Here is a 23,270-nt window from a genome sequence, read left to right as displayed (position 1 = left end):
GGAAAGTCCTCCTCTTTGGACAGCTTGTCACTGACTGAGATAAACACTGAGTCACAGCAGCAACTTCTCTTTCTCTCCAGGTGTCAAGCGCTGTTGCTCAGAGATGGAGGAAGGACAACTTGATTTGACCAGTTGCTTTTCTCCCTACTGCATGTTCTCGGTCAGGTATACTGATGAGAATTACCGCCGGCTGCTGAACCTCAGTGAATACAACATCCTGAACAACTCACAGATGATTATGCAGGCCTTGCAGATAGCGATGCAAAGGAGAAGGCAAAACATGTGCTAATCACCCCTCCAACTGCCCGTCTTCTCAGAGGAGATTTTCATGCTCTAGGACACAGAAGGGACATAGCTTTTTGAACACTGGCCGCTCTGCACTACAGAAAGAAACTACCCCAGGTGGCTCAGTGTTTTGTTGGTTTGGTTTGTTTTAATTCCATTCCCAAGAAGTGGCCTCTATAGGCAAAAACATTGCCTGGGAAATTTGTATACATGCTTTGTTCCCTAAATTGAGGTTGTCTGTAGAACACTTCTTACCTAAAATCCTTGTTAGATTTTAAAAGTAGGGTTATTCTAAGACTAACTTATTACAATGTATGACATATAGGAAAGTAATTTTTTACCACCACAGTGCTACAGTAATACAACCCAGCCAACATACCTACAGGCCGCAAGAAGGGGGCATAAACTTCTGCTCCCCACAATTCTTCCTCGTGGAACACAAGGTGCATGGAAAATGAAGAAAACCTGAGACACAACTGGAAGCTGGCATTGGATCCCTGGGTCAACTCTGTTTTGCAAGTGTCCTGAAGAGAAGCTGCAGAGGTTGGAAATGTAAGAGGGACAAGTGTGTGCACACAGCCAGCCCCGTGAATCATGTCCACCTCCTGGGCACCCTTGGGCTGTGTATGAATCATACATAAATGGGAAGGAGCAACTTAGGAGGAAGTGGCATAAGATTTTTCACGTAAAGATTTTTTTAAAGACAAAGGTGTAATTCAGGCACAACAAAATTTCCTGTGAACTTATGTCAGTTTTGGTTACTTTGTGTTGAGACAGTATACAAAAGAGTCAACATTTTATTTTGAAGCTTTCAAAATAAAACACCCTGTAATATTTTTCTCAATTGAGTTACTTCTCATATTAAACTTCATTTCTTAAATCAAAGAGTTCTTGAAAAAAAGTTATACTTTTACTAAACACTGAAAACGGTTGTTTTACTCAATGTAATTTGTTTAAACAGTTTAGAACATATGCTCATCAACAAAAATGCTTATTTGTTTAGTTCTGCCTGATCAAACTGTGAAGATAAGCAGGACTGTCAGTAGTCTGCAACAATTAAGACCATCTTAAAACAATCTGAACAGACCCTTCATGGGATCTAGCACAAAACCAACAGTAACATTTGTCGTGGGTTTGGATTTTTAAATTTTCTTCATTTTCCCTTTTATGAAAAGTCTCTTTTCTGAACTGTTGAAAGTGCTAGGGTGAGCTGTAAAAATTGTAAATCCATAACAAACTTTGCATTCTAGGAGCAAGTCAAACTGGAAATACACTTTTTTTTTTTTAAGAAGTTTTGTGTCCTAATGACAACTGAGAAAATTTTGAACAAAGAGCCTATTCAGTGAAAAAAAAATCTATCACCTTAATGTCATAATCTAGGGCTAAAATAAACCCGGGGAAATGCTTGGGTAAGTTGAAACATTTCATGTTGATATTTTACAAAATGTCTTTGTTTTGAAACATAGCTTCTTTTTAACAGACTGCCTACCTCGTCAGCCCAAGGAACCCAACCTGAAAATAACAGGTTTCATTTACAGTCAAATAACATGTTTGGCTTGGTGCAAAATGGCACACTAAGGATTTTCATTTTGGCAAGAAGCAATGACAAATTATCTTTACAAATTGGTTCACAATTACTTTTGCCAACATTTTGTCATTTATGAAGTCAAACCAAACCTTATTTTTTTGTGAAACTGTGGCCTGATGTTGCAACCCTAAAGATCAGAATATAAATATTAACATTTGAAACTCTTAAGGTTTTGAATGAGTATGCACTTCTGCTTGGATTTTTTGTTCTGTGGTAGTTTTACTCATCATACTCAGAAATACAGTGCTATGTGGTCTGCATATAACCCTGGGAATTGCCTCCATTTGAACCTGAATTCCCCAGTGTGAAAAAATAAACACAGTTCTTGGCCATAAACTCATGCCACCTCTAGTTCTGAAGAAATGTTATTTACATGCAAATATTCCATGTATACAATATTGGACAATAAAGACTTGTTCGCAAAATTAAAATTTTGCCTTGCTCCACATATTCAGGCATTTCAGTAATATGCTCCAGGTTCACAGTGTGTTCCTTGTTCCAGGAAAACAAAACTGTTGTTATCTGTGCAAAGAGCATAAGAGCATACCAAATACTTGCTGTGGGCTTTGGGGATGAAGGAATGTCAGTGACAGATTTCAGGGGTACAAAGCAAGCCACGGTCCCTTCCTCCCACAAAGGCTGTCCTTGATGTGCATTGCAAACATTATTCATGAAAATGAGAGCTTTTTGGCCATTGCCACTGTGGGAGCAACAGCCTCAGAGCCCCAGTCCCAGTCTGGTTTATAGCTTAGCCCTCCAAGGGGGTGTCGTAATGAGGCGCTGCCTTTAGCTATGACTGAAAGATGCTGATGTTGCCAAGGGTTCTCTGTGACCTAATGAAAAATGCATTTCATCAAGCTACATCATTGCAGCTGGCACACAGAGGAAACATGCCATGTATGTAGACACAGCCCTTCATGGTGTTGTGAAATAACGTAGCCTATGGCAAAAAATTATTCTACCAAGTTGACTGTGATGACTGTTGATATTATTTTGCATAGGAATGCACAAAGGGGAACTGTGCTGGCTGGTAGCAACATTTAACCAGTAAGATCAGGAATGCTTGGAGAATGGGTAGCTTTTTGCTCAGACAATATACTGGGAGAGCAGGGAAGCCAAGGGATTCTGTTCCCCCAGAGATTTTGACCTGTTATGACCTGCTGAAGTTACAGCAGTCCTTGTCTGCCCTTTTTAACCCTGTTCCAGTGAGCTGGGAGCTGTGCTGGTTTTGATATCATAGGAGCCAGCTGGGTGCTCACAGGGGCAGGCATCGGTGTCCTGCCGCAGCCGTGGCCTCGCAGGTGTGCTGGGGACGGTGCCCAGGGCAGCGTGCGGCCGGTGCTGAGCTTGGCCTCTGGCTGGCAGGGTTCACTGGGTCATACATGGGCACTTAAATGCAGATAGATTACAGCCAGAGTCAGTCTGAGCTGGAAAGTGGTGCAGAAGTATTTACAGGGGGTGGAGCTAAGCTAAGGAAAGTCATTGCTTTAGGACTCTTCGTCTAAACGAAAATAATAACAACGAGCTACAAGAAAGAAAGGGAAAGAATACAATGACTTGAGGAGAGACCGAGCCCTGCTGGACCAAGGCTGAGTAGATAGAAACCACTATATAAGTATGTCTGCTCTGTACACCTAGACCTGGGATTGCAATGACGTGGTACAGAAAGCCTCAAACTGGCTTTTGCAGGAACCAGTTTAGTCTCAGAGCAATAGTGTTGTCCCTCTTTTTTTTTTTTTTTTTCATTAGCTGTTTTATCCTATCTGCTTACTGTCACAGATAACCTAAGTTCAGTAAATGTACTGTTGCTGCATCTTATTGCAGAGTATGTATTTCTGTAGGCTTTGAGGTCTTTCTAAGTGGAAAGTTCAGTGCTCAGATAAAAGGGCATCCTTCTCTTACCATTAGTTACAAACCAGCCATTGGGCAGCATTGGGCAAAGTGACTCAGCATACTTCCATCTACTGTACAGGCAAAGGTATTTTCTCCTACTTACCCGACCACAGGACTCCGCTTCCTAGCATACGAAAATGGGAGGGGAATAACTGGGTTTAAGAAATCAGGCAGAGGTGGGGCTCTGAGTCAGTTTATAAAATAGCTGCTCACCTGCATATAAAACATTTAAACTATTGGTGTCTGTGGAAGCTGGGAGATGTGAATTGCTACAGATAACTCTGGATGTGTACATGACAGCGACCACAATGGAGCAAGATGGCATTTTGTCTCAGGTAAGAAGGGTGCAGAGCAAAACAAGGCATCTGGGATCTGAGCTGGCTATGCTGCACATAGTGCAAAGGTGGTATTACTTTCTTGACCCACTACTGAATATGAATGACTCTGCACAGGATGAAGAAAGTCCGTACTTCAAGAACTCATCATGGAAATTTTAAAAATTATAGCAAGACAGGGGAAGGAAGTGAAAACTACTTGGGAAATAAGAGTTTATTTACAAAGGGAGCATTCTGTGTATTTAGGAGATTTCTTTATTTTACAGATGTGATATATGCAACCTTAGAATAAATATTGAATATCATAGAGATGTGCTTCAAGGTGAAAGATTAATGACAGGGTGTGTTTACGGGAGACAGGTTTGCTGTTCCTTTAACAACCAGGGACAGGATCTGCCTTCCCTCCCAGTGTGTCAGGCAAAGGGTGGCCCTTCCCTGGCTGCTGCGCCTCTGCTCAGGCTTACTGGAGCAAGCCCAGCTCAGGCAGTGGGACTGGGCACAGCAGGAGACACCTGTATCTGCTGGGGCTTTGTGGCCAGCACTGACCATGGGCTTCCCTTCGCTCCTGCCCTGCAGTTCTCGCTTCCAGATGAGGATTTCTTTTAAGAGACGGGATGTTTTTTTTCCAGAGGTAATGTTGGCCCTTCTTGTTGCAGGAGCTGATCCCTCAAGCCACTTGGCGAGGAGAAGGAATTATGCGGCTCAATCCTGACGGGGAACAGGGGACTGCTGTTACAAAGGTACTGCAAAAGAGATTTAAAAAAAAAAAAAACAAAACAACCTATTAAAGAGACTTTCCTGCTGGGTGGAGCCTGGGTGAGAACAGATAGGGTACAGCACATGCCAAACAGTCTAATTAACTAACATAACCCATCCAGCTGCCTCTGTGAAACATTGTCCCGCTTATCATTTTGATCACTTCACTTATGCAGTCTTGCTTCATGTTAAAGTCCTAGTGCTGTTTTCTGTCCTTGGCACATGAGAAATGTACCCTGTTTTAACAAGACTAGTATCTTTAAGAGGATGGGTTTGAATAGGCTCTCTGCTACATATGTCTTGCTAAAACACAAAGGGAAATCTACTGCCAGTATAGGAGTAATAGCTGTGAAATTGTGCCACTTTCACAAAGAGTATGGCACAATTTTGAAGTGGATCTTCAACACCTGATTTCCTGGATTAATCCTTCTTCTGGCCTCTACAAAAAACTAATGCTTTTCTAGGGGACTTCAGATACCTCATACGAAATCTTTCCTCTAGGAAATGAGAGGACCAGCTGTGCTAAAAAAGATTTTTTAACCTTGCTCTCTCTATTTTGAGACCATTTAGTAATAATTAGGATCTCTCCTTTGTTCTCTTTTGAGCTGAGTTAAGCTGCTGAGCAACAAGTGTTGTGCTTACACTTTAAGAGATAGATAACCTGTTGATTAGTTGAATGGAATACCCAAAGATGAGCAAATATGCCCTGAACCACAACTCTCTACACTGTAGGGATCACAGCAGGTTCAGAAGAACAAACCAAACCTCTCAAATTTTTTAGGCAAAACTCACACCGCTGATGGGATTTTGGTCATTTGTTATTTATACCAAGGGTCCTTGGTAATGACAGGGCACATCCACATGCTCGAGTACTTTATTAATCTGCACTCCCTCCCTGGCTCTTTGGGATCACCACAAGCCACAAAGGTGGCTCCAGGGGGCCCGATCCCTGAAGCTGAGTTGAGCCCTTCCAGGAAAATGACTTCCCCAAAGCCAGCCACTGGCAGCACCAGTTACTGGCTCTGTAATTACTGAACACTTTCCACCTGTACCTGCCTCATTTCTGTGCCTTGGGAGTTGGGTTTTAGACATGAATACAAACACCTTTGATGGTCTTATCCACAGCTACTCTTAGCAGTGGTTTGACATCCTTGATTTGCACACCTGGTCACCTGTTATGCAGCTGAACAGCATGAATATCGTTGGTGCCTTTTCCTGGAACGGGGTGCTTTGGTTACCTGGAGGGTAATTTTACCTGTTTCTTCATTAGTCCCCAATCTCAACAACATATACTCATTAGCTCTGGCTGCATGCATCACACTTAGTTTAAACATTATGAGAGACATCATATGGACATATATTCCATCGAGCCCATGAATACTGATGCACTTCACTTTTTACAGATGGTAAGCATGGCACACTAGTACACAGTGCACACCAAGTTGTTTTGCTCAGACAGGCCAACTAGAGCAAAAGTCCTGCTCTCCTTTCCCGCAGTACTTGTGTCACACATCCTTCTCAGGGGGACTAATGTCATGCTAATGCCACTTCAGGACTGGCAATGGTCTTTTTATAGTCATTTTACAGTACAGGTGAAGTGAGCAGATAGTATCACTACCTGTCGCTGTCCCTGTAGTTGCACTAAATGCCTTTTGCATTTTAGAAGTTTTGGAGCAAAATTTTCCTACTGATATATTCCAGCATATTGTGTCTTTTCCTCCTTTCTATAACTGTAGAAATAAAAGGTTAGGTGGAAATAGACATTAATAGTATTTGTTTATTTATTTTATGGTAAAAGGAGAAGGGATATGAACTCATGTTTGGGCTCTAACATGAGACCAGAACAGCAATATGAATGGCTAAGAAGTGAAGCATGAGGCTAATATGAAAGAGGGAGGCCAAAGGGAACAAACAAGGGTTTCTTATCAGGCATAAAACACTGTGTTTGCACTTTTTGTGCAAAGAAACTCCAGACACAAAGAGTTTACATGGTTCAAAACTAAAGAAAAACTTCTCAGAAGAAAAAGTCAGAGGTGAGCTCAGCTGAAGACGGTCAGTTATGTCCCTGTAAATGAAAAACACATGCATAGGGATTCACATGGTGAAAGTGCAAAACAGCAATCTCTTCCTGTGACATTAAAAGCAGCGTGGGAATCAGAGGTCAGTATTTAACTCTGGGCAGTACTGTACATTTAAAAGATTGGGAATATGAGAAAATCATATCCCATAGCCCAGGAGACTGAACATGTGTAATGACTAGATGGGAGATGATTCACACGATGACGATTTTATCACTTGCAAAAAGCCTAAGTCAGCTTTTCATTTTCTACCTTGAAATTTAACAAGTAAATCTTCTATCAAGCTGAGTCTGAACCTCACCACTCTGTGCAGCTAGATTTTAGTTAGAAAGCAAATAAATTCTCTGTAATAATGCAAATCCACATATCATGCAAGAAGTTTTTCAGTGTAGTACTTGATTTAGGTATTAGTAGGAAAATAAATCTATTGGCCATTTCATAGCCACATAGAAATATTGAAGTTGTTCATGATTTGGGTATTTCTCTCCCTAGATCATTTCTATCTTCTCAATACGCTATCTACCATTAACATGCCTTCCTGTCCTTTGTATACTCTTTGGTTTGTTGTTTGGTTTTTTTTTTTTTTTTTTCCTTGTAGATAGAATCATCTCTGTGTTACTTACTGACTGTAAGAGTCATAAGAGCAAGAAATATCCATCGGGCAGATGTCTGTAAGTATCTGTAATGCTCTGTATGGTCCCCTTAACCTTCATGGGGTACTAGCTAGTCCTGATCCAATAAAAAGTGCTTTATAGAATTCTTCTTTGGATGGAGAATATCCTCTCATTGACGTGCTGGTTCCAACAATGAACAGAGTGTGTTGCTCTTCTTTGCATTAACCTTGTTCTGTGTAAAGGTAACTCTATAAGACCACAGCTGTACCTATTGCACAGATTTCTCTGCATCCCCAAAGTGAGCAGGGAAAGCTCTGCAGTCTCTTGGAAACAAGAAATGTGGAAAGATGTCCTTTGTTTTCCTCTGGAGTATGTTTATATAACAAAGGACACGAGCTAGTTGGGATAATGGAGCAAATACTGAAAATGGAGTAGTCTTATCTCAAATTCGGCTTGTACTCAAAGCTTCCTCAAGGCTAAGTAATCCAAATTACCATACCACAGTTTCCTGTGTACCAGCTTTCACAGACAAATCCCCATTAGGTGTTGTTACATTTTGTAGGTTCTCTTCCAATGGCCTGCAACTGAAATATAAAAGAAGATTATAGCTTTACTTATGCAGAAATCAAGAAGGATTTTTTTCTATGTTTTGGGCTTTTTAAAAAATGTTCTGTCTGGCTAAAATAGAAGCTGTCATTTTGTTTCCTTAACCCCTGTGGATATAGGATGCTATGGTTGTCCTGAATTATTTTATCCTGGGCTAGACTGATTTCCCAGGATAAAAGGAGGAGAAACCCCTTTGTTTATAATGCATTTATTATATCTCTAATCACATTCATTCAGAGAAGAATCATGTCCCTCTTGCTTTTTCTCCATTCCTATTACCTAAATTGTAATGTTTATGTTGGACAAATATGTCATCATGTATCATAGTGTCTTTCTTTGAAAACAAAGCATCATGTTATTCAATTCGCTCTTTCTTCTAGAGTAAATCCTCATTTTAGATGTATTTGTGTTTTTTAACATACAGTAAGTCAGACTGATTGCTACGTGAGCCTGTGGCTGCCAACTGCTTCAACCAAGAAATTTCAGACTAAAACCATACAGAATTGCAAAGATCCGGTCTGGAATGAAACCTTCTACTTCAGGATCCAGAGTCAGGTCAAGGTACTGAGATGGGACTTCCCTGTTAGCCGTGACCTGGGGGGCAACTGCCAGGTTTTTATCCTTTTGCAAAGGGAACGTAAGTAATTTTCTCAAGAGGCAAAGAAATACGCAGAAAGGTGTGAGAATAACACATATCCTTATGCTGGTTTTCCATGCCATGAAAGACAAGTATCTCTCTCAGCCACGGATAGAATATGACCTTTACAATGTCTGTGATTTCCTCTCATTCCTCCTTGTAGGCAGATGCCTGCATGGAGTTGATTTCCCCTCTGCTTCCTCCCCTTCCTGCTCTTTTTCTTTACAACCTACCACTCCTCACAACAGCTGACTCTAAAGAGCTGTACCCAGGAACTCCTGCTTTGAATGAAACCTGACACATTTCTAAAGCCTTTCCTTTCCCTTCCCAGAATGTGCTGGAGCTGACGCTCTATGATAAGGATGTGGTTACTCAAGATGACCACCTCTTCACAGTGTACTTTGATATAGCCAAACTTTCCCTGGGAGAGCAAGTCTTCATGCACTTCAAATGTGATTCACAGGTGAGGTCTGAAATAAGAAATGGAATAGGGTGGCAAGAACATGTTTGTCTGCTTTTCTGTCTAAAATGTTATTTGCAAAATCTTTTGGGTTTTTTCCTTCTTGTGTATGGACTGCCCAGCCACATAAAAAGGAGTTGTTTTTCACTCTGATGTGGGAAAGCCTCTTCACACTTGGATCTGTAGGCCTACTGAAGGGTTTTATGTTGGCCACAGAAGCTTACAAACTCCTGGTGTTTTTGCAAAATTATCACTTTGCTGGGCCTGCCCCATTGAGGAGTGTGTCCACTCCAGTCTGTGATGCTTTTTGTCATAACTTGTTACTTAACCTAGTAATTAGGAAATAATAACTTTGTAATCGGAACCAAGTGTCGAACCAGACTAGTTGCTAATTATGGACTGTGGAATGGCTGTTTAAATAAGGTGTCTAAGTCATGCCACTCAGCTTGGCAACAAGAAATATTCCTATTTTGAACATCCAGGGAGGCTCTGAAAGTTGTACATCCACCTCCTGGTATGTTCTGTCTGTCCCTCTCCTTTTCCAGTTCTCTTCCAGTCTCTTGTGCATCTGTCATGCACCATTCAGCTGACTAATTACCTTATCTACACACACCCAAACTCCACTCTGCAGTTCATTATCTTTAAATGCCTTATTTGACCATTTCTTTCTCTGCAAAATACCAGAGGAGTAGTGTGTGGACTTCCACTAGCCCTTGGTAAAATAAAAATATTTGGCTAGTTTTAACCCAGCTCATTACCATCTGGGTGGTTACAGGTGCCATATGCAAGCCTTTCATTACTGCATTTGAACAGCTAAAGTAGTTAGGGTTCATACTCTTCAAGCCTTTGTAAATTTTTTTTTGTCCTATATTAATAACTTTTTGGTGTGTTTAATGCAATAAGTAATTTGAGCAACTAAGTAACATACAGCATGATCTCACTTCTCTGTTCATCATCCCTTTCTGTCCCCACCTTTGTTTTCCTCTCTCCTGTGCTTTCTTCCTCCTAGGGATTACACTTTTCTCCATCACCCCACAGACCAGGCCTTAATGTCAGGTTTACCTGTGCCCCAATGCCCTCAACAAGTTGCCAAACAAAGTGGTTGCCCTCTTCCACAGCTGCTTTGCAGGCCACTATTTCTCCCCCTCACACCAGAAAGCTCTGGCTGCTCCCCTCAGCAGACCCTCTTTCTCTTTGCCGACAGACTCGGTATGAGACAGCATCTCCACCTGGGTCTGTCCCTTGTGTCCCAGCAGAAGCAGGCAAGCCAACTACTTTCTTTGTTAAAAACTGCTGTCACAGCCATCCAGAAACTCCCTATCAATAAAGAATCTTGAGGCTCAAGACACACTGATGTGAGGTGGTGGGTGCCTCTATTTTAAATGCTCTGCCAGTCACAAATAGTGCATGCGTACCTATATTGTGAGAGTGAGAACTTGCATTATGAGAACTGCCAGTAGACTAGTGACAAAAACATTTTCCTTTCTTTATTTTCCAGAGACAAGAGGAGCTAGAGGTGGGATTTGCATTGGATAATATGTGAGTAAACATGAAATGCAACATAATCTGCAGCAAAAAGAAACAGCAATTCAGAGGCATGAAATAATCTAGTCTAATTGTCCAGAGTGCATCATTCCTTGATGATGCTGATGATGAACACAGTTTCCCAAGGAATCTGTGCTATGAGCTGTGTGACAAATTGGTGAGTGCCAGGATGACCTCCCATGAACTTCAGGTAGACAGGGACAACACCCTAAAACTTTTTCTTTGACTAGTGTAATGAATACTATTTAACACCAGAATACTGGGACTGCTGTTTTCTTACGTGTTTGTCTTTGAGATAGCTTGGTGTTTGCCTCCCTTCAAAGCACAACATGGAATAACACACTGGATTTCTGGCCTAGAACCCTTTCTGTCCCATCCTTTGACAAGCTGCAATTTTTAAAAAACTGCATCCCATGAAACCATCTGCAGCTTCAGCCTGGGGCTCAGCATAAAATCACTGCACAGTTTGATGCCACAGTACCTTTATTTTTTGCTGAGCTCCAGGACTGGATGAGCTAGTACAAGGATGATTGTGCCTTGACAGAGTAATATGAGGAAACTTGTACTGTAAGCCTCCTGGGAATTTTCTTTCAAATCCAATGTGCAGCTAAAAATAAGCAAGAGGAAAATCCAGAAGGGTGTAGCTCATTAATTATACTGTAGTTATACTGAGTTATTAAAAATGTATTTTTCTTTCTGTTTCCTAGTTCAGGCCCTCCTGAAACCATCATTACTAATGGAGTACTAGTGGTGAGTGTTATGTTTTGTCACCTTTCTCGTCCTGTTGCCACACTTGTTTCACTTGACTCACAGTCACCAGGCCAACATGCCCTCTGACTGAGCAAAGCCAGCACTGAAACACTGTGATTTCCCACTTCATCCCCTGCCTCACACCACATCCTCATGGGTGGCACCTGCGGAGAGGCTGCGCTGGAGCAGCGGGGAGACCCCCCCACGCTGGCCTGCCTCCGGTGCTGCAGGGGCAACCCGTGGAAGCACCTTAGGTCTGAAACACTGGTGCAGCAGTGAAGTCTCCCTTGGACACCACTCCTCAAAATTCCCGTATTGCCAAAGCGACAGGGTTTGTCCCATCCCAGGCACACATCATTTCCTGCATTCATAGCTGCGCTTTTTACACAGAGACTTTCTGACTATGACATTAGCTTTGTTTCCTCATTATTTTTGTTTAAATCAGTCCTCTGCACCTCTGTCAGTATCCTGGGAGTGCTGTTTTCCACTTTGCCTTTACCTTCTCCTTTCTGCAAGCCCTGTTCATCCACACTGCACTCCCAGCCTTGCCCTGGCTGCACCCAGTTCTCAGAGACTCCTCCTGTTCCAGCCAGCATCTGAAATTGAGGTTGTGGCTGAGAGAAAATGTTTTCCTCAGGACAAAGTGCACTGCCTGTATAGCATTCCTATCATCATCAGTAGGAGCTTAGAGTAGGAAACAATCTCAGACTGGACAATTCCCTGCTATGAGGTATTTTATTGTTTGTGTCTCTTACAGTCTCGCAAAATCTGCTGTTTGGAAGTTCAGGTGGTTGAGAAGAAGAAGAAAAAGAAAAAGAAGAAGAAATCTTTATCAAGTGAGGTTACTTCTCCATCATCTTTTTAAAAATCATGATAAGCTAGTATTATGAAGGCAATTGACTTAATGTAAGAATGAAAAAAAAAAAAAAAAAAACCAAACCAGCAAATCCAAAACATGAGAACAGCCTTGTGGTAGACTCTATAATAACCTTTGTTTCCAATTTTGATGTGAAATCTACTCTGTGTCTGCTTTTGTGTTGCTTCCTCAGAGAAAGAATTCTCCTTTAAAGTGCAAGGCTCTTACGAGGGCACCCAAGACATTATGCTGGGATCTGATCCGGTCTTCAGCTTCTCTCCTGCCAAATTCCACTATGCCAGATACAAGCAGCCAATGCTGGATGTAACACTACCAGAGAAGAAACAACACCCCTCCTTCGTATGTTATAACTGGACTTTATAAAACATAATAATGACATGTAAAGTAACATGTACCATAAATAATAACATTAATTTGCACTGTGGAAAGAGAGTAACATTCCTTGCAATAGAAACTTGGATATATTTGTATTTTTTCAGCGCTCCCGTGTGTATGATACAGGGTCTCCAAATGTGGAACTTCATTCCCTTCCAAGTGGAAAAAACATGATCTTGGCACAGGTGAGTGCCTGCTCTTCTGTGGGAGAGGTTGAGAAACCTGAGGGTGGAAGTCTGGAAGTCTGCATCCCCCTGATGATTACCAGGGTACTTTCTGATGATGAAAGCCTGCAGACAAAAATGCCACAGTCTAATAGTGGTAGGTCTTTAGGACATAAGGCTGGGTTGTGCCTTGTTCTGTTTGGATGGGTGTGAGAATACAGAGGATCTTCCTACTCCATCCTGATCTTGTTTCATGCTAGATTTTGAGGCTCTGCTTTTCCCCTTCTCACACACCAGCAGGGCACCTGAACTAACTGTGGTAGGGACAGTCTCTTGCTGATGCTGACCATGCTTTGCAAAGCACTTTTAGATTCATGGTTTTAAAAAATCCATATAGAATGAAAGGATCACGGCTGCTGTGAGGTATAAGCTGCAGAAAGGGATGAGCAAATGCTTCTGTGTAGAACAGTAGTGTGGCTGCAGCCTTGCTGCCTGCCTGGGAGAGGTAACGTTAGTAGAGGTGGGTAGGGTATACATTGTCACTGCTTTCCTCTGTAAACACCACTTGCCCTCATATGTTGCATTCACTAGAAAACATTGGGAATTACTGAACTACTTCCCTGACAGTAAGCCACTAAACTCTATTCACATACGCTGCTGGATTATTCAGAGCTCCTGATTTGTAGCCGAATTGCTAGGATGGCACAAGTTAAAATTCCTCCTGGGGCTGCAGGGGAGGGGTGCTAGAGCAGGTTGTCACGCTTACACTGTTTGCATTCCTGTTTTCCAGGGTAAAGGATTTAATTTATATGCGAAGGCAGAAGACTGGTAAGAGACTTGGCCACTCCTGGAGGCTAACTCTTCCTTAGTTGAACTCGTCTCACCCTTGGCTCTTCACCAGGGAGGAGGCACTCACAGGACAGTAGGTTGTGTGACCAAGTCATGTGGAATTCACATGAGCTGAAAGCTATATGTGAAAAATTAACAATACGTGTAGGTAATCCATACTGAAACGTGAATAATGAAAAAGCATAAGATAGAAGAAATAATATTACAAGCCAATTATGCTAGTCAGTGCTATGCTCAGGACTGTCTTTAACACTGTGTAAAAGTGTAGCAGATCACCTGATGCTGTTGATCATGAAGTAGGTAAACTTTGCTGTCTACTTCAAGACAAATGTGAGAAATTTTTACTATAGCTCTCAGTGCAGGCTAAAGCACGAGAGAATCCAGACAGCAAATATTTCAGAAATTATCCGCGGGAATGTCTTTCCTTAGGTTTTATTTTGATAACTGCTTAGAAATTTATTGATCCCTTTTTCTGTCATTCTTTCATGCAGCACTGTATTGTTTGGGAGTGTAGGAAGGGCTCTTCCTGTAAATGTAGTACTTTGTGGAACTGGTTTATTTCCTTGTATTGGAAACTCTGAGCTTGTCTACCAACAATAAAACACAATATTCTTTTCTCCTGATCTCTGCTGTAGCCCAGATCACCTTGATGTGCGTTTAGGGTTTGACCTCTGTGTGCAGGAGCAAGACTTTCTACGCAAAAGGCAGAATTATGTTGCTCCTGCTCTGAAGAAGGTCCTGCAGCTGGAACAGGATCTGCAGGACCATGAGGTCTGTAAGGCAAACATTCAAAACATCTCATAAGTGCTTAAGAGTGGGGTAATAACAGCGTAATACGTCCTCTTTTTCTTCCCAGTTAATTTTTTTCTGGTCTTTCCTCATCTTTAAAATTATGTACACTTCCAATACTGCCCCATACCTCTAATCTCATCCTGTTGTTTGTGTCCTTTGCAGTTGCTCTCCTGAGTTTAACTCTTCTCCTGCTACACTGTAATTGCCAACCAGGCTAGATATTCGTTATATATAGAAATGGCTTCTTCCACCCTATGATTGTTATCCTTGTTGATAATCCTTCCTCCTTTCTTTGACCTGTGAGATTTCTTTTTAATTCATACCTTTACAACTGATTTTTTTTTTCTCTTCCTATCTCTTTTAGCTTGAATTAATGTGTTTTCATTTGTTTTTTACCAGACATCTGCGTTGAACACATTGGAGACAAGTGACAGTTATCTTAAGCAAAAATTGTCATTATTTTTATTCCTCTTCTCCTTTATAAAATCAATGGTAGCTTCTGTTTCAGCAGAAATAATTTGGCAAGAAGCCTGTGTCTGGGCACACGTGGTGGTGCCAGTAAGAGGTCTCTGCTGAGAGCCGCTGCCTGACGCCAGCCCTTTCTGTTCGTGTGTTGCACAGACCCCAGTGGTGGCCATCATGACTACGGGAGGAGGGATGCGGTCTTTGACTGCCTTGTACGGCAGTCTGCGGGGGATCAAGAAGCTCAATGTCTTGGACTGTGCCACGTACCTGACTGGCTTGTCTGGTACTACATGGTAAGTAGGACTTGGGCAGTTCTTGGCTGGAGTCTTCCTAACGACACCCATGCGCTGAAGTAGTCTGGGGCTGACATGCAGTAGTCTACCTCTAATACCTTCTCAGAAGTCCTACTTTTTTGATCTTCTTCCAAAATTGGCACATTAAAGACTTCTCACAGGGAAAGTAATATAATTTGCAATAACATGAAAACAAGTGTTTTTCTAAGAACAGCTTATGGAAAATTGCTCAAGCCGTTTGACAGGGATAATGACTGTGACTTCAAAGGGAACACAACAGTTTCTTAGGGAACTGAAGACAGGAAACCTTTACTTAATTTCAAATCAATAATGTAAAATAGAAACGTAAAATGTAGCCGTTGCCTACTTCAAACCTTGGTGTGTTTTTTTCCCTCTTCAATATATTTTTCTTCTTCCTAGGACCATGTCGAACTTGTACAGAGATGCTGACTGGTCACAAAAGGATCTCGACAAGCAAATCAGTGAAGCTCGAAAACATATGACAAAATGCAAAATAAATTCCCTTTCCTTGGAGTATTTAAAGTATTACAAAAAGCAGCTGTGTCAACGGAAAAAAGAGGGCCGCAAAACATCTTTTATAGATCTCTGGGGGCTTGTCCTGGAATCTTTTTTGCATGATGGGGTACAGTATGTCATAAAGCAGCATTTACAGTGGCTTACAATATTCTGAAAATTAATTTCTGGAGAAGATATTTTCCTTTTTGTTCTGAGAGAAGTAGTTTGCTATGAGACTGTATGTATGCAAATGCACAGCCATTTCCAAAACATTTGGTGGCAGTCTTTTAGATATCCAACCATGGTGGAAATCAGCATTCTTGCCTGTGAGATTTTGGGTATGGTCTTCTGGGAAAACTCCAAGATTAACATTTTGAAAACATATTATATTTTAAGATTTTTTTGCATATTTTGCAAGTATTTTATTTATAAATAGCAAAATTACAGACATTATCTTAATGCCCGTGGGAGATATTAACAAACGGACCTGCAGAATTTTGAAATACGTGAGAGATTTTACATAAACTTGCAGCATAACACGTTAAGCTGGTTTATACCAAAAATATTGTTTTCTGCTCTTTATAATTTCCTTCCATTTTTCATCCTAATGGGTCATCAAATAATCTGGCACCAAAATGGATGCCTGCAGATATTTCAGTAACAGATTACCTGCAGGAATTTTGAAAAATATGGAACATTTCTGAATTTAAGCCCAGCACACATTATACATTAGAGGGAGAAATTTTTCTGCCCTACAAGCTTAGATGCAGAGAAAACGTTCCTGTGCTAATTTTCATCTCAGTGTAACCATATTTCTGGAATCACAGAAAGACAACCATAGACTCTCTGATCAGCAACGGGCCATTGATCGTGGTCAGAACCCATTGCCTATCTATACTGCAGTCAATGTCAAGAACAACTATAGCACTCTGGATTTCAAAGGTAATTATGAGACTTCTGAGAGCCATTTGTCTTTATATCTAAGCTGGTAAATCCTGGGACAGTCTTTTTAGATAACCTAAAAAAAACCCCTCTCATTTAAAGACTAGAACCTCAGCTGACGTGTATGTGTATAACATCCTTGTGGTCAGAGAAAAGTTTGACTGTCAGTGCAACAGACTCAAAAATATTCCAAAGAATTTTCACATTCACACGTTTTCATTTGTATCATGTGTACAACTCATTGCTATTAGTCTGAAACATTAGACAACTGCAGAAATTATTTTAATTTTTAACTACTTTCATTCCCATGATAACAACATCAATTTTATCTACAGTTAAGGGGCTGTAGTAAAACTTTGTTCTCTTCTTTGTGTTCCTTTTCACAGAGTGGGTGGAGTTCACCCCTTATGAGGTGGGATTGCAGAAATATGGAGCTTTTGTTCGCACTGAGGATTTTGGCAGTGAGTTTTTCATGGGTCGGTTGATGAAAAAGGTCCCTGAATCCCGGATCTGCTTCTTAGAAGGTAAGTTCTTAAAAACATCCGAAAGATTTTTTTTTTTTTTTTTTTTTAATTGTGGGCTGTATAAACTAAGCACTAATAAAGCACTGGTGCATGACTGACAGGCCAGTTTCACCTGAGTGAATAAATATCTCATTGCTGAATTAATTCTTACTATAATCGATTCCATTTACTGTAAAAAAGTCAAAGAGACTTTGACTTTTGATGAAAATAGTTATTTTCATTTTTGAAGCTAGTTTTGAATAAAAACATAGTATCGCTTCCAGTCCAACAAAAAAATTCAGGTCTCTCTGAAACCACCATTCTTCTCATGCTGCTCCAGAAGGGTGAACTCCAGAGCCTCTTGCCTGTCTCACGGGAAGTCAGTAATTTGTGTGCTTCCTATGGACAGTTTACATGAACCTTCATGCTGATTCTCTACTGCAGCGGGGTGTGTTTGAGTGTGCTAAGTGGCTCCTGCTCCGCAGAGTCTGCTTTGGCCACACATCACTGGCTCCAGCTTCCACATCGCCTTGGCAAGCCCGGGCAGAAAACAGCATAGTCATGCCCAGAAGCATTTTTGTTATTGACTGAAGTGGAGCATGGATGCATGTTTTCCAGACAAAGAGACCAGCTGTCAGACTGTGTCTGGTTCGAGGTGCAAACTTCTCTTTGACTGGCCACGTCACTTAGAGTGAGGGAGACACTGTCCTATTTTAGCCTAAGCCAATGCTGGATGTGCATACATTTGCACTTCCTGAACCAAAAAAGAGTGAGAACTTGTGCCCTATGGGATAACCAAAGAATTCTTTCTCAAGGTCAAGAATACATGGTCAAAACTGTGTTAACAGGCTTATTCTCAAAAAAGGAAGTCTACAAATGCAGAGGCTGTAAGAAGACATTGTAGCTAGACCCTTAACGATACAATTCCCCATTAAATCTCTCAGATTGCAAACTTTCATCCTTTCCTTTTATACAAGTCTTGTGATACTTGTTTGGTTTGGTTGTTTTGTTTTGTTTGTTTTTTTTTTTTTTTTCTGAAAACCCAAGCTCCCTAAATTATATTAATTCACAAAAATCTCACCAGTTGTTAAAATATATAGCCTTAAAATATATAGCCAGCCCTAAGTACCAGAAGACAAAAACTGGATACCAAAATAATGTTGAAAAACCATCAGCCAAATAAAAATGACACATCATCCATTTAAAACAAACTAAGGAAATGCATAAACGTCACAAATTTCATCCCATGATAACAGTTTAATGATTCATGATGTGTGAATGTTTGAGTTAGAAAGCTTTTTCCTTTTACAGGCATATGGAGTAGTTTATTTTCATTGAATGTGTTATATATCTGGAATTTGTCCCATTCCTCAGAAGATTTCTGGCACAGGTGGACCCGGGACAAAATCAATGATATAGGTAAATTATCATACTTCCTTACCGTGTATTTATGTTAGATAGAGTTAATGTTAAATAAACCATCACACCCATCTGCTATGCGAAATGTGCACAGTATATTTCACATTTTTTGGAGTGTTTCTTCAAAGGCCGCATTGCCTTTCTGGAAAAAATTGATTTCAAAGTCTCATACTGCAAAGCATAATTGGGTAATTTTAAAATCTCTGGTCCTGTGATCTGTGTGCTCACTGAGGGCTCAACACTGATGTTGGCAGATGATTAGAATGTTCAGGAGTAAGACTGATCTGTAAATGATTAATAAAGCAAAAAGATTTTGATTACATTATGTAGGAGCTACTGTAATACATATAAGTACCACGGTTATCCTTTTCCAAAGCCTTCATTCAGCGTGTAGCATTTTATTTTCTTTTTGATTTGGTCACTTGTGCTCATCGAGTCTTTTCATGCTAGGCCTTTTAAATAAAGAAAGCACTGATTATTGTTACTTACTCTGACATCCTGGGGGATTGCCTTGCTCTGGGCAGGTAGAGTTTAACAGCCTTTCCCTGTGCAGAGGAGGAACCCCTCCTGCCGCTGAAGCTGCACGAGCTGAGGACGCGCCTGTTCACCCCCCCCGGCCCCCTCGGCAGCGCTCTGCGCAGCGTTCTCACCGACCGCCCCTGCCTTGCCCAGGAGCACAACTTCCTAAAGGGCTTCCAGGTGCATAACGACTACCTGGAGAACAAGCACTTCTGCCGATGGAAAGGTAACAGAAGACCTGTGTGCCTGGGGAGAGAATAAACAAGCAGAACAAAACGAAAACCCAGATGTGATATTAAACCCTTTCTCAAAGGTTAGAGGCCGTGTTTGGGCAGAATTGCTATTAGATCAGTCAGTTGTGGCACACTGGGATGTAGCATGGCGTGTTGTTGAGCTCCATGCCAGTGCTTTGCTGGCGGCACACACCTCCCGAGGCAAGGGCACCAGGTCCTGATGGTGGTTTTCCCCTTCTCTGTTTGAAGACACAATCAGTGGGGAGGCACAAGAAACCCACTTCATGAATGTCACCACTGCAGGTCCAAAACTGCATGTGGCTGGAGTTGGGAGGGCAGAAAAAAAGGGATATGGTGAACCTCTCTTCCCCAAAGATGGTAACCAGTTGGGGCTCTGTGGTCATTGTGTAACCGGTTTTGCACTATTGCACTTACAGTAAGAAAAATCTTTCCTTTTAGATACTGTGTTAGACACATTTCCTAACCAGCTGACACCATCAGAGGAATTCCTGTCTCTGATAGATACAGGATTTTTCATCAATACAAGCATCATGCCACTTTTAAAACCGGAGAGAAAGGTAGATGTCATCCTGCATTTAAATTACAGTGCAGGATCCCAGATACAGGTGAGAGGAATAAAAACAGCCTCTATTTCTTCTTCAACAGCTGTATACCTTGAAGTTTTTAACACTCAGACCCTTTCTATATTGCTCCTACTAAAATTCTTAACCATTAGCATTTTCAGCTTAATGCTGCAGTGTGGTGCTTCATTTATAGGATGTATATATTCCCATTTGATTTTCTTGTATGATACAACTGTTTTGTGCTAATGTCTTGGGGAAGACAAAAACCTTCTCTCAAATGATGCAGTGCTTTCCAAGGGTTTCAGAGCTTTCACACAGCTAGCTTGGAAAATGCTGCATTACTGGACTCCAAGAAATCCTGAACCCTGAAATCCTCTTTAAGACTTAGTACTGTTCTGTTAATTGATCCAGGCTCTGGACCAGACCTGCAAGTACTGCTCGGAGCAGGGAATCCTTTTTCCCAGGGTGAACTTGAGTGAAGAAGACAGGAAAAACCCAAAGGAGTGTTACCTCTTTGATGGCGCTGAGACCCCAGGAGCACCAGTACTGTTATTTTTCCCGCTAATTAATGATACTTTCCAAAAATACAAAGCACCAGGTAAGTAATCAAACATACTAAGAAAAGGTTGACATCATGACCAGACTATTAAAGGGAGTATATTTAATACTCCAACCCTTGAATTTAGTTGTTGGCTCACTTCAATACATCAAACCTCCCTGTTGCTTAAAGTTACTTTTTTTACCATGTCAGATTTGATGCTCTGGCTGTGCTGTTTTAATCCCTGAGCTAGTTAGTTTGCAGGTAGCTTTGATGTATCTATGTGAGCCACAGATACAGCTCAGAACTGCAGTGTAGACCCACGTAAGAGGAATAATCACCATTTTTCTCCCCTCATCATGTGAAGTGGCTGATATCCACCTGAGCCAGGGATTGAGCTGTCAGATTGAAAAATAATTATTTGTTTAAAAAAAATAAAATTTAAACTCACAAGAGTAATTTAGATTATGAATTCTCTCTCTGGAGAGATACCTTCTTTCCCTGCTCTGTTAAGAGTTTGCTTGGTTATGACCGGAGTAATTCCCATCTCTCAGCAGTGATTTATCACCCCTTCCTCCTAGGCCAGAAACGCTCAGAGTCAGAGATGGAAGATGGAAAAGTTGATCTCTATGGCTGCTGTTCCCCTTATTCAACATACTCAATTCAATACACTGAGAAGGTGTATGACCGTCTGGTTCAGCTGGGTGAATACAACATCCTAAATAACAAAGACCTCATTATTCAGGCCTTGCACACAGCTGTGACAAGGAAAAGGCAGAAAAAGAAATAATGTGAGATGAGGGAGGATGCTTTTGTGTCCCTTAACCTGCCAAGAGTCTGAAGCTCCTTTACAATCAGCCAGCAGGCTTCAAAGGATTCCTGTTCAACCCCACTAAATGGCAATCTCAGATGGACAAAGAAGAGACCAAACACAAACTTTTTTCTCCAAATAATTTCACTGCGTCAATTCATTGTAGTTCAGCTACAACAGTGGAGTACAAGTCATTGTGTCGTACAGAGGATGAGCAGCCATGAAGAAGAAGGTGCTAAGATGACAATGACCATGGTGCTAATTGCTTTTAGAAAGAGTTTTAAATATTTAAATCTAACATGTTCAGCACAGACCACATTAAAAGCACATTTTATTAACTCAGCTTGTGTTTTGTATTTGCAAGGTGGTGGTGAGGCAAGCAGCAGCCCGTGGGAGAGGTTTGTGACTGGGACTATGGCACATTGTAGGCAACTGTTTAGAGAAAGAAAGGGACATGTCATATGGCATCCTGTGGGCACCGATCACCTTCAAGGGAAGCTTTGGACAGAGGCAGAGGAGACACAGGCCAAGGATACCAGATCAGCTGAAAAAGCAGAAGAGCGTTGATGAAGTTCTCATCTGCTTGACCACCAAGCTCCTCTGTATACTTCCTCACTGCTTCTTGGCTCCCTGTTCCTCTTCCCATTCCTAATGTGAGTAGTAGTAGTGTAGTAACTAGAAATACAAGCTGAACAGAGCAACACTCTGCTGGCTTTAAATCCCCTACAAACAAGAGAAAAGACGTGCAGGCCCTTGAATTCATTAGCTCTGCATGCCCTTGTTGTTGGCTGGGTCTTGCATGAGGTTGGCACCTGCAGAATTAGGAGACACCCACATGGGGGAGAAAGGGCTTTATGTGGTCTTGGTGCAAGAAGGAAGATTTTGTGTTTTGTAGTAGGGCATCTAAAGAGGATGTCCTGATCCAGGAATGTTATTTTTCCATCTTGAGATAGCAAAAATTTATTTAAACTACAGCATTTACATGAGCTTTGTGACAGCTGTGAAGAAGACGAGATAGGTGCTGACCTGTAGAGATCCCTGGAAGCTTTGGGAAGGTTTGCTATAGCAAGTACATCCTTCTGCACAGCAAGCTGCTGCAGGAGGATCTGTGCCTCCTGAGCTGTAATTTCTCTTGGACTGGCTCTGCACTACATCCAGCACAGACATGCACATACATGACATAATTTGCCCATTTGGGCAGGCATGTATGTGCATGGCATCTGAGAGGTTGTCTAACCTAGGCTTCTGTCACTGTTCCCAGGAGGGAGGAGACAGAGGAGCACTTTGCTTGCACCCATAGCAAAGATCCTCCAGCTCCTCTTGCATGGGTCTCGCTACCTCACTTGTTCTCTAGGGTTAAAATGCTTTACTTGTTCAATGGAAAAAAAAATAAACAGTGGAGAAATAGACTCATGACACTAAAAAACATGCAAACCTAGATCACATAGTTATAGAAATACAAGTACACAAGAGAATTTCTTTCCAAACACAAATAAGCTTATTTTGATTAAATTCATTGCAGGTAACCCATGCTCTAGGTTGAATTAATAACAAAAAATACAGTAATACTTTACAAACCAAATGAGTTATTTTATGTTTCTCCCAGAATGTTCACTTCTCAGTTACTAACAGACAGTAGAAATTTCCTAGTTCTTCATAGGTATCTATTTTATTAACCAAAGTAATTTTGAAAGCAATAATAAAAATAGGATCATCCTATTTTTACAGCACATGACAAATACCTCAAAATAAGTAAGGCCTACTCAACATATGCATGCATTTTTTTTTTTTTATGCTGTAATACTTTTAGAAGGTTAGGTTGGGAGATGAAGCTTAGGTTGTG

General features: G+C 41.2%; 1 protein-coding gene across 1 annotated transcript in view; it reads left to right on the top strand.

Annotated features, from left to right (window-relative positions):
* The window catches only part of LOC104361975, a 54,442-nt gene extending 32,673 nt beyond the window's left edge, over window positions 1–21,769 (top strand). The window contains exons 21-43 of the mRNA XM_042790930.1: window positions 81–282; window positions 1,752–1,810; window positions 4,019–4,101; window positions 4,758–4,841; window positions 7,534–7,606; window positions 8,580–8,716; window positions 9,124–9,255; window positions 10,751–10,791; window positions 11,505–11,547; window positions 12,305–12,383; window positions 12,597–12,763; window positions 12,904–12,984; window positions 13,754–13,791; window positions 14,448–14,583; window positions 15,226–15,362; window positions 15,783–16,005; window positions 16,706–16,820; window positions 17,207–17,344; window positions 18,635–18,742; window positions 19,296–19,487; window positions 19,954–20,120; window positions 20,490–20,676; window positions 21,198–21,769. Coding sequence (XP_042646864.1) covers window positions 81–282; window positions 1,752–1,810; window positions 4,019–4,101; window positions 4,758–4,841; window positions 7,534–7,606; window positions 8,580–8,716; window positions 9,124–9,255; window positions 10,751–10,791; window positions 11,505–11,547; window positions 12,305–12,383; window positions 12,597–12,763; window positions 12,904–12,984; window positions 13,754–13,791; window positions 14,448–14,583; window positions 15,226–15,362; window positions 15,783–16,005; window positions 16,706–16,820; window positions 17,207–17,344; window positions 18,635–18,742; window positions 19,296–19,487; window positions 19,954–20,120; window positions 20,490–20,676; window positions 21,198–21,406 — 2,831 coding nt within the window. The 3' untranslated portion in view covers window positions 21,407–21,769. The remainder of the gene's footprint in view (window positions 1–80; window positions 283–1,751; window positions 1,811–4,018; window positions 4,102–4,757; window positions 4,842–7,533; window positions 7,607–8,579; window positions 8,717–9,123; window positions 9,256–10,750; window positions 10,792–11,504; window positions 11,548–12,304; window positions 12,384–12,596; window positions 12,764–12,903; window positions 12,985–13,753; window positions 13,792–14,447; window positions 14,584–15,225; window positions 15,363–15,782; window positions 16,006–16,705; window positions 16,821–17,206; window positions 17,345–18,634; window positions 18,743–19,295; window positions 19,488–19,953; window positions 20,121–20,489; window positions 20,677–21,197) is intronic.
* The last annotated feature ends 1,501 nt before the right edge of the window (window positions 21,770–23,270 follow it).

Source organism: Tyto alba, unplaced genomic scaffold (assembly GCF_018691265.1).
Source record: "Tyto alba isolate M040663 unplaced genomic scaffold, T.alba_DEE_v4.0 Super-Scaffold_18, whole genome shotgun sequence".
NCBI lineage: Eukaryota > Metazoa > Chordata > Aves > Strigiformes > Tytonidae > Tyto > Tyto alba.
This window is presented reverse-complemented; position numbering and strand designations above follow the sequence as displayed.